Source organism: Miscanthus floridulus, chromosome 1 (assembly GCF_019320115.1).
Source record: "Miscanthus floridulus cultivar M001 chromosome 1, ASM1932011v1, whole genome shotgun sequence".
Taxonomy (NCBI): domain Eukaryota; kingdom Viridiplantae; phylum Streptophyta; class Magnoliopsida; order Poales; family Poaceae; genus Miscanthus; species Miscanthus floridulus.
The window spans coordinates 109,097,822-109,109,286 of record NC_089580.1 but is presented as its reverse complement, the minus strand read 5'-3'; the positions used below and the strand labels follow the sequence as shown (position 1 = coordinate 109,109,286).

At 48.0% G+C, this 11,465-nt stretch overlaps 1 protein-coding gene across 1 annotated transcript; it reads right to left on the bottom strand.

Moving 5' to 3' along the window:
• Positions 1 to 6,011: 6,011 nt before the first annotated feature.
• On the bottom strand, positions 6,012 to 10,198 carry LOC136490909 (auxin transporter-like protein 3). Its single transcript, XM_066487114.1, has 3 exons — positions 9,336 to 10,198; positions 8,090 to 8,555; positions 6,012 to 6,812 (listed from the first exon to the last, which is right to left on the bottom strand). The coding sequence occupies exons 1-3, from the start codon at positions 10,121 to 10,123 to the stop codon at positions 6,420 to 6,422; spliced, it is 1,647 nt and encodes a 548-aa protein (XP_066343211.1). The 5' UTR covers positions 10,124 to 10,198; the 3' UTR covers positions 6,012 to 6,419.
• Positions 10,199 to 11,465: the final 1,267 nt, after the last annotated feature.

The window sequence follows — 11,465 nt, the reverse complement described above, 5'->3', positions numbered from 1 at the left end:
GCATCCTCAGAACTCACAAGGTGCAAGCTTCAGAGACTGCAATTTCAAGCACCTTGAATTTTCCGCACGTCTTCAGCTCAGCTGGAAGCACAGGTCAGCTTGCGAGGGGGAAGCTGGTGATGGGGCCTAAAATATCATGCTTAACCTAAAAAAATAGCAGATGCATCTGATTCATCACTTGCTGAAAAGTGGAAGCAAGGGAAACCCCTAGCCCTCCACTAATGCAGGCCATATTGATGTATAACAAATGGTTCCCCACACCAAAACTATCTAAACATGAAAAAAAATCTCTCTCCTTCATGCCAGTATCATGGATGTTAAGACGACACCCTATCTTAAAGTTGAGTTTTAGTAGCAAATAAAAAGATCAAATATCTTGAGTTAGAGTTTCATTTGATAAATCAGGAAAACAAATTGGTTACAGTACATGATTTTTATCAACTGCATGTATGTTGCATAACAAATGATTCTCCAATAGTGTCATTATCAATCAAATCGTTCAAGCAAAGTTGGGATTCTTTCTCCCATAGTCCTTACTAAGCTGATTCATTTTCTAAATAATAAACTATGCAGCATAAATTTTTAGCGAGTCTGCATCAATTCCTGTAATTCTAGAGGCTCTAGGCAAGGTAGCCTGACTCATTATATTTCTAAAAGATCAGGAGCACATTGCCACAAGAAATGCAGATATCATAATATTGAATGCACAATGACATGACAACAACTTATGTGTAGTGTAACAAAATTGTGGCAATTATCAGTAGCAAGATGCAGTAGAAGACCAACCAAAGAGATACATATCAAACATCCCCAGGTAGAGGTAATCGTTGCCACTACCGTGCACTCGAATCCAAAACTCTCATCAGAACTTACCAGATAACCAAGCAAAAATCTTGCTACATGGCTTCACGGGAAGGGGGGAAAGGGGGTACTGTAGGGGCACGCTTCTAAATATCTGATGGTTTTGTGCAAGGGCACGCTTCTAAATGTGCAGCAAACATAAGAGGGGACAAACAAAACATATAGTCAAGTCCTTTCAACTTTACCCAAAAAAAAGTAATCAACCCGAGCAAACACAATGCAGATAAACTACTGAGAAGAATGCCAGTGCATTTTGCTACAACGTGACAAACCAAATCAAAATAATCAAACAAGTGGAGGAGGAGAGGAAGGGGTGGGGGCGCCGGACCCGGGCAGAGCCACGCCGGATCGCTGCGCCGTCCTCAATGTTGGCGCCCAGGCGCTGCATCGCCGAGGCCGACCGCTTCCCAGCTCAGCTGAAGTGCTCGGCCTGCCTTGCGCGCCGACGAGATCTAGCAGACGCTGGGACCTCCCTAATCAAGCTTCTGACGAATGTCACCCTCTTGGTAGCTTTCTGAAATAAAAGGGCCAGGACAAAGATATAAGACCATGATGCTAAAAAAATAAAAATAAGAAGTCATTAACAACCAGAAAACATTAAGAAAAACTAAGGTAGCATCATGTCAAAATTCCATCAACTGATTCAGGAAGTTGCATTTAGCGAGATGTTTTACAAACAAAATCAAAATGTGACTTAGCTTATATGTCATGTCTCGCCAATAAATATCTGTCTCTAGAACTAGCGACATGAAGTAATGAAATCCTCCGATTGCCAAAGGTGAGATGAGACATGATGATCATATATATCGAAGGTACGAGCTGCTGGGACCACATAGCAATAAAATGACTGGCTACGAGCCAATTACACACAACACAAGTATCAGAATTCCTATATCCAGCCAACCATAGTCAAATTTCATAGTTGCCTAGTCTTTTCAGGCAACTTTCTATAGAAAACCAACACAACTAAATAAAGTGCAGTCAAAGTATGAATTTAGTTCAATCTGGTTCCAGAGCTGTTTGGTCGAATCATACAAAATAAACCCTAGAATTGTTCTCCCATGCATAATCATTGACATAGCATGCAAAAGGATGCAGTGAACTGTGAAGAAAGAGTTACCCATCCTTGTAGAGGAAGACCACAACCCAAACATCTGATGGTGCCTGAGACACCTCCCGCACGAAGTCCGAGCCAGTGATGGGAACTATACTACCAAATCGCGCGGCTTTTGCTGCCTCCCTCAGCTCTGCGAGCCTCATCTTCCTGTAGGCATGGAATTACATCAAATCGTCACAATCAATTCCCACTTGTACCAAACGAATCCCAAAACGCATTGAATAATCCAAAGTCCGTAACTACTGCAAGGAATCCAGATCAACAATAGAAAGACATCAGATTCCTATCAGAAGCACACGAATTATACCAATTAACCACGCCAGTCAGATCAGATCAATCAAACGCGGCAGGCACTAAAGCTTCTTAAGATGCATCTAATAACAGACGGGGAAAAGACAGCATCACGGATCAGCAATCAGACTGCAGACCGGATCAAGCCTACAGAGTTACAGTAATGATCCTGGTATCATTTCCACAAATATTTTAAAACTATAGTTTTGCCATTCCCAAAGCACCACACCTAGCTTAGTAGACTGACCAATTCAGATCATTCAGCGGCAAACTCACATTATGCCTCAATTTTACAACCCAAACCAGTCATAATGTAAATTAGGTAAAACTTCTGCTTAGGAATCATGTGCTAAAAAGGTGCATTTAGTGAAAAGTTTTAGAAACAAAATCACAATGTGACTAAGCTTCCACGTTATGTCTCACCAATTAATATCTGCCTCCAGGACTAGCAACTTGGAGTATTGGAAAATCTCCAGATTGTCCAAGGTGAGATGAGGCAAGAAACACAACAAAGGTGTTTAAAAAAAGCCTATTCAATGTATAAATGTTTCTATGCCCATAGTTTTTTCGTCCAAAAGCAACAGGCCTGTTTGACCTAACAATTTGGATTATTCAATCATCAAACCTCAATTATCTAACATTAATGATACACCAAAAGTAACATTGCAGTTCAAATACGCAAACCTAAGCAAGTCATCCACTAGAGTATGTAATCCAGCAGAATCCACCATACCAAAATGCCAATCTCTTACCAAGTCAAAAATAAAAATATTGCACAAAACAGTCAGCGTTCTTTTATGTCCAATACACAAATCATAAATTCATAACCTGCAATTCAACTAAGATATATACAAGAAGCACGGCACAAAATAGCAGGATTTTGGTCCTATAGGCTGGATTACACCTGCAATTGAGATTGTAGAGCAGTCAGTATTAAGAGATCGGAGGCTTCGGAACGGATATTCTTACCCCCCTTGCGATCGGACGGGCGAAGTGGCAGCTCTCGCTTGGTGACGACGTGTCCCTTGTTTATGCCAACGAAGAGACCTGACTTGGCCTGCGTCGGTGCCATGGCCGGTCTCGTGCTAGCTCCGCTGACCTGAAATGAACGCAATCGAAGAAACCAAATCGAATTAGACACAAAATGAAGCTGAGATGAAACGAACGCATTCGAAGAAACCAAATCGAATTAGACACAAAATTAAGCTGAGAGACTTGTAGCTTCGGGTGCAATTGGGATTGAAGACGGCGCTTGAGGTTACCTGAGTGGGGCGCGAGCGAAACCCTAAGCTGTCGGGCCCGAATCTCGCTTCCTCCACTGCCATCGCCGGATCTACGCGGTGCCGGTGTAGGAGCCCGACAACCCTCCTTGTCCTCCTCCACGGTGTCGATCCCCGCCATGGCTGCTGCCCGGACCGCCGCGTCCGCGAGCGCACCTCGCCGCCCGCACCCTCCCGCCAGCGGGGATGGCCACCGCCGCCGCGAAGGGGAGCGCGGACTCCGCCGGGCCCGGATCTCGCCTCCTCCACCACCATCGCCGGATCTACGCGGTGCTGATGTAGGAGCCCAGCAACCCTCCTCGTCCTCCTCCACGTTGTCGATCCCCGCCATGGCTGCTGCCCGGACTGCCGCGTCCACGAGCGCACCTCGCCGTCCGCACCCTCCCGCCAGCGGGAACGGCCACCGCCGCCGCGAAGGGGAGCGCGGACGCCGCCGGGCCTAGATCTCGCCTCCTCCACCGCCATCGCCGGATCTACGCGGTGCCGCCGTTCGCTAGGGACTGGTGAGGAGGGATGGCATGCTCTGGAAGCCGCAGCCCTGCCCTCGCACTCGCCGCCGCAGCCACCGCCCTCGTCCTCACCCCGCCCTCGCACTCGCCGCCACAGCACACAGAGAGAAAGAAGGCCCCGAGAAAGAATAGAGTGACTAAGAGAGAGGGGCCGACCTGCGTTGGTCCGAAGAGAATAATACGTGAAAACACTGTAGCACTTCAATCATCCTGGTACTCTAAACATTATTTTTCTACCCTTGATTTATTGTTCTACCCTCAATTACGTAAAATAATTTCAAAAATAGAAAATTTCCCACTTTTTTCATGTGCTGATTCGATCAATTTTAGTATGCACCCGGTGCGTATGGTCCCACCATTTAGTATGCACCTGGTTCCTCCCGGTACCTCTTAAATTGGTTTCTCTTGGTTCCTTTGCCTTTTTAGTCGTCGGATCGGTCCTCGTGAGCCGTCCATTTTATGACAACCATTGTAAAAATTCTCTTAACATTTATGAGTGAAAAACAGAAACATATGGATTGCATTGTAAAAAAATAGAAAACACACGGAGCAACCTAGAAGCGGACACCGAAAGCTGGTAAGGTGGACAAAAAATAAAAAACAAAATTTAGTTCTTTAATACTCCCTCCGTCCCAAAAAAAAGTTGATGTTCTATGATTTAAAAATTGTCCCAGAAAAATGATATTCTGAGTTTTAGACACGCGGTTGGCCCACAGATCTGGCGTCAAATTACCAATTGAGATGTGCTACTGTTTGTTGTCTGCCTCGGATCAGCGCGTCTTAATTAGAAAGTCAACCACGTGACATCCTTTTTTAAGGGAATCATGTGTGATATACTAAGGGTATTAGGGACATTTTTCTTCTCCACTAATCTGTCTGAAAAATCACAGAACATTTTTTTTAGGACGGAGGGAGTATTAACTATAGATATTTTTTTATAAAGGGAGCTTTTATTAAATTCTCAAAGCATTTCATCAAGATGATACAAAACCTTTAAAATGTGCTTCCGGCCTCTACCTAACAAAGAGGTACACAACCACAAAATAAACGGAGATCGACAAATTCTAGTGACTATCAATTCGTAGATCCGATCGCCACCCATGTGTCCGGGAGAAAATATCCTTCATCACCTGCGCGAACTGCTGCGAGACCACCACAACCAAGTCTTGAGAACCGCCTTCGGTGGAATAGTCCAAGTAAGTAGGCAATGCAGGGTAACAGATTGTTCCAAGCTACTAACTTAGGATATGTAAGATCCCTGAGCTAAGAGAGATTTGGTGGAAAAACGCCAAGCACTTCACCTATAGTTACATGTAGTGGTGGATTCAAAATTTTCGATAAACCTGAGCTGGATCTCTTACAAGTTAATTATGTTCAGTTTGTCAATATGATGAAATTAAAAAAAATGTATGAGTGTTCTGTTTCTCAACATGATGACATTAAAAAATGTATGTGTACTGTGTACATATATATCGTCTTAAAGGACGTTACATTACACTACTGGCATGTGTATAGTCTTCTTCGTCTCTAAAAGTTTGTAGACCAGGCCCAGCAGCGCAATCAGACGGGGTTCATTTTCAATCAAAAGGAGGCCAAGCTCCTTTATTTTCTCCGATTTACTCGGACACCGTGTATTCGGCACCCCCGTCCAACAACAGTGCTCAGAACTCAAGTTTAGAGTGGAGAGCACTTGATTCTCAACACACAAAAAAAAGGAAAAAAAAAGTGGAGAGCACTTGGCATTAGAATTCATGATACGGCTCCCCACTTACCCTGTACATATGGACAAGGTTCTCACCATGTTTCAGGTACACACACCACGTACTTCTCAGTGTCGACAGTGCTCAACAAAGCTCCGTCCTTTATACTAGTACACAGTGAAGCAGTGACAAGAAAACATAGGCCGGCATATGACTGCGTGAGTGAGAGGAGAATATAACAACAACATTCCATTTCGCTTTTCTTTTTCTTTTTCTGCTTAGCTCTTTCTCGAAAGCAGCTCCACACAAGGACACGGTACAGGACAAGAGACTCCAAACGTATCGTCTCAATGCTTGGCATGCATGCATGCTTGCTACGGGTACATATGATGGTGATATAGCTAGAGGTACCTAGCCGTGCTTGTCACCGGCCAGACTCTCATCCATCTCGATCTCGATCTTTTATCTGAACGTACAAGAGAGGGCATTTGACGACATACAACTTTTACTAATCAGGCTAACTTGCACCTTAGCTTACTCTGCGTGCTGACCAATAACTAATTAACTAAAACTACTACTGCAAACTGGATCGATCGAGTACACTAATCTGCCGTACGTGGCGGCATGCACGGCCAGATCCATATATAGCGCTAGCGCGTCGTCACAGGCCGTGGCGGCCGCCGTGGTGCCTGTGGTGGTGGTGGCGGAGGAAGAAGTTGATCATCGGCGACGGAGCCGGAGCCGGGGCTGGCACCGGAGGGAAGAAGAGCCCGCCGGTGGCATTGAACGCCGTCGCCTGTGGCATGGAGGGTGCCCGGTCCATTGGTGGCGGCGCGAAGGCCGCGGGAGCCGCCGGCAGGGCAGTGAGGTGCGGCGGGCACTGGTAGCACTTGGCGAAGAGGCCGAAGTTGTTGACCTGCTGCACGAAGTTGGTTATGCTGGCCCAGCCGCCGAAGCCGAAGCCGACCACCAGCACCCACGCCACCACGAACGAGTTGATCACGTACGCGCCCGTCCACCCGCCGGCGAACCTCGGCGGCCGCTCCACAGCGTTCTGCAGTCGTGGTGTAAGCCACTGTTATTAGTACTATGTAATCACCAATCAAGTGAAAAATATATATAATGGGGAAAATGAAACGGCATATATAATGATCTATCCATGCTACTGATGATGTCAAAGTGTGGTGTCTAGTGCAATGGATGTGACTGCTGAGAGCTCAGCAGGTCTCTCAAGTGTTCCTTCCACCACTGCTTCTTTTTGTTGCTTCTCAGACATGATGGGCTGCATCATTACATGGTGTATGCCCTTCCTTCCTCGCCTTCGATACGCCCCAAGCAAGCCGAATTATGTCTGCATGGACGCTTGCTCCATCCATGCCAAGAGCTCGCCGACACCACAAGGTACAAAGGCTCATGCTCGTCTCTGCACCCTTGTGTGCGGCTTTCCAGTACGCTGGTTTTTTTTATTATCACCACCAGTTGTGTGCTGAAAAGGAATTGCGTGCTGTCGTCGCTGCAGTTTTGTCTTCGCCTTCAGTGACAGGACGCTGACTGCACCAGTACTACAAATGCATACTAGTATATACACTACTTGTTATGTACTACCCATAGCTTATTTGTATGTATATATATATATGTATATCTAGATCGATGTGTGGATGGATGTTACGAGATCTCGCTACAGGTTTGCATGGACTCCAATCAGTGTGCTGTACATGTATTAAGACAAGGCATGCATGGCCACCGACGCGCCTCACCATGCAGCAGCAGCAGCAGGCTAGCTCATCGATTGGCCGGCGGTTGCGCGTACAGCAGTCAGCAGCTAGGTAGCACGCAGGTGATGGACAGGGTGGGCCGTACGTGTTTTCTAGTAGCAAACTGAATGCATGCATGCTGCAACGTTAAGTTGTTGGCGACTGCATGCATGCGACAATGGCGACTATAGCTATCTCCTTGCATGGACCCCAGTGTAGCCATGCACATCCAAGAAACCGTCTCGTCATGTTGATGGCCGATCAAGACAGCAGCATGGATGCAGTTATACGCCCCGTTCATTTGGGCTGGTTTGGCTTATAAGTCATGATTGAAAGTACTGTTGGCTGGTTTGATGTGAGAGAAAAATACTGTTCGTTGGCTGATAAGCCATAGCTTATAAGCCAAATACGACCAAACGAACAGGCTGATATACATGTATGTATCGAAATGGACAAGAATTAAAGCTGCACAGTGTGTTGTGTGTACTACTACTGTTGTACATGTTGTGTAGTACGTATAGTAGTAGTATGAATGAGCGAATGAAGGCAATAGCAATGCAAGTAATACGGTAGGTACCTCCCGCGACTGTGGCGACCTGAATGTGACCATGTGCGCGAGCGCCGGGATGATGTAGACGGTGAAGCTGACGAGGAGCGATCCGACGGCGGAGTTGATGGGGCCAAAGAACGGGAAGATGATGGCGAGGAACCAGATGGGGACGACGACGGGGAGCCTGGCGGCGGCGCGCTTGCAGAGGCTGCGGCAGTCGTGGAGGCCGATGAGCTTCTCCCACACGAAGTAGAGCGGGGTGCAGGCGAAGCCGAAGGTGATGAACTGGTGGATGAGCATGAGCACCACGGCGGCGTCGCGGAAGGGCGTCCGCGGCAGCAGCGCCAGCGCGTTGGAGTGCGTCAGCAGCTCGTCGCCGAACGCCCAGTAGGCGGCGGCGGCGGAAGGGAGCGTCAGCGTCAGCACGTACAGCGTCGCCAGCAGGTAGATGGCCTTGAACTTCTGAGGACGCCACATCGCGTGCATGATCTCCCTGCAAGCATATATGGATGCATGCATGCAGTTATTAGTAATTACTCTATTTAGCAAAAGCAATAGTAGAACGTCAAAAGGAAGCAATGGCAGGCATAGGCATATGCTGCATGGGTCGTCGTCTCGAGAACGAGAAGCAGGCAATGGAACGGAAGCAAGGAGTCATGGTGCCTTGTGGCAGGGTGGGACCCATGTGTCGGTGGCATGCAAGCATCTGTTGCATGGGTGTGGACAGAAGTGAACAGGGGATGGATTATTGACCCGTCAGGTGAACTGTGGAAGGAAGGGGCCGCTGGTTGGCCTGCTGGGCGCAGCAGCACGCGGATGATGCATTATGCATGCAACGGTCTTGTCCTTGTTGGGGGTCTGTACGTCCTTAGGCTAGCACCTACTAGTGAGAACAGAGAGCAGCAGCATGGCCACACACGTCTGTTCGTTTGGTTTATAAGCATCAATAAACAGTATTTATTTCTCGTAACAAATCAGTCGACAGTATTTTTAGCTAATCAAACAGGGCAACACTTGCTCAGTCACTGCTCTGTGCCCTGTGCAGCGTGCGCGCACGGCGCACCCAGGTCGCACGCGCGGCCGGACCACTGACCGTTGGCCCGTTGCATATACGCATGAGCTACTGTTAAGTACCAAGCTACTCTAATGCTGCTAGGATTAGGAGTAATCCAGCGACAGATTAACAATACTAAACTACTACTACTAATGATGTGATTAATTAAGTAGCAGCTAACGTAGAGAGAGAGAGAGAGAGACAGACTCCTGAACTCACACTGTGACTGCGTGTCCCCCGAAGGTGTAGAGTATGTTGGTGGCTCCGGTGAAGTAGAGCACGATCGTGGTGGGTCCCGAGTGCTGGACGCCCTCGACCTGGCCGCGGACGAGCGAGGCGACGGCGATGTACCAGGCGGTGTAGGTGGTCATGACGAGGCCCAGGAAGGACCAGACGCGGTAGTTGTGAAACGAGGGGATGAACACCGTCGTTGCGCAGCAGGCGCCGAAGACGTAGGTCCACGTCCTCTTGTCGAGGCGGTCGTTGACGTAGTAGATGTTGCTGGCGCAGCCGATGAGCTGGATCACGGAGCCGAAGAGGAGGAAGGTGCAGTTGAAGGCGAGCCCGGCGTTGCGCCAGTGGCGACCCAGCAGGCCGTCCAGCACCTCGAACCACTGGATCACGTGGTTCCGGAAGTCCACCTTGTCGCGCTCCCGCCGGGTGCGGTACTCCAGGTACAGGGCGCTGATCAGGTACGCCGTCCAGCTGCCCAGCAGGCCGTAGAAGAGCTGGAACAGGATGCCGCTCAGCATCCCCAGCTGCGCGAACGAGTAGGGCAGCGTCAGCAGCACCTGCGCCACCTGGTTCGACGCGCAGCTGAACCACGCGTCGTACGCCGACCCGCCGTGCCACAGAAGGCCCGACAGACGGGACTTGACGCCGCTGGACGACTCGCCGCCGTTGTGTTGTTCGTCCTCCATCATCTCAGCCACCTCCAGGTGACCGCCGAACGCCTCGGCAGGGGCCTGCTTCTCGTCGGCGATGCCGCCGCCACCTCCCGCCGCCATGATTAACTAGCTTAGCTTGTGTGTGTGTGTGGTGGTGCTGCTCGCCTGCTTGCTTGGTTGCTTGGTTGGAGCACTAGCTAGTGTTGTGTGCATTGCAGGGGAGGAGGGGTGGTGTCGTATATATGGAGAGATCGACGCGCGACGACGGAGAGGCGACGGCCCGCGGGGAGACAGCACTCCAGCAGCTGGGGCATAAAGAAACCCAGCGACCTTTCTTTTCATGCCGGGCCTCTGGGGCTGTACTACGTGGCTCCTACCCTTTTCTTTACTATTTTATTATTGTTGTTGTTTGGGTTCACAGCTAGCACACCAGAAGAAAAAGAAAACGAATAGGAGCGAGTGATCAAAAGACGGGGTGAAAAATCTTGTGGAAAGTAGGGAGGAGGAGCTTGCATTGCGACTTGAGAGCATAAACGAATTGAATGAAGAAAGTGTTCTGCCTGCACACATTATGAGTGGGCCGGGGGCAATGCATGTATATATGCATGGACATCACTTTTTTGGGGCAGGGAAAGTATGTGCATCACTTGAGTGATGTCCCTAAAAGACCCAACTTAACGTGTTGTCCGTTGGATGCATGTTTGATAGCTTAGATCTTCTTACCACATCATCCTTATATTTACTTGTTTTTTATTATTACCATTGCATATTTCGGATGCAAGAATTACTTGGAATATATAAGAATATATTATATTGGAAAAGTGTTTCTTTTCTCCATATATACAATTATATGGTTTGGTACAAATAATTCTTGCATTGCATTATTCTAAACCAGAGCATGCATGCAAGCTAGCTTCCTTTCTTTTTCTTTTGTCAAAAAATGTATGTAAGCCGCGCCAGACTAAAAATCTGCTCACCTCGAACGCAACCCATCTTCTCATCGGCGTCTCCCATCCTCTCTTGTCTTTGGCAACTCACTATTGCTGGGTCTGCCAATCAAATCTCGGCTCCCAAAATGCATGTATGTTAATATATCTATAAACCATTAGGACGGAAGAGTCACCGTTTTTGATCCGCAGTGTAGTCAAAATTCGTGTGAGAGATCATTCCATAACTTTCTAATACACCATTTATAACAAATTTAAAAAAACGCAAAAAAGCATAAGACATGAAACATTCTCTTCAGAATGTGTCCTGGTACCAAGAACATCCTGATGAAGCAGCGATCGATGATGGTATGTGGTAGAGATTTTCTTTCAGAGAAAAGGGTTGTTGCTTCTGATGTTGTGTCCACTTCGTATATTGTATTGTAATGTTAGGCCGGGTCTCCGAGGCTTGGCCATGCATCCAGCCATGCATATACCATTACCATGCATGCGGTCTCGGACGAGCATGGCCCTTG

Coding starts and splice junctions, on each gene's coding strand:
- LOC136490909 (XM_066487114.1), bottom strand. CDS start 10,123: ATGGCGGCGGGAGGTGGCGGCGGCATCGCCGACGAGAAGCAGGCCCCT. Junction 8,556..9,335: donor GGGGGACACGCAGTCACAGT/GTGAGTTCAGGA, acceptor ATATGCTTGCAG/GGAGATCATGCACGCGATGT. Junction 6,813..8,089: donor GGTCGCCACAGTCGCGGGAG/GTACCTACCGTA, acceptor CCACGACTGCAG/AACGCTGTGGAGCGGCCGCC.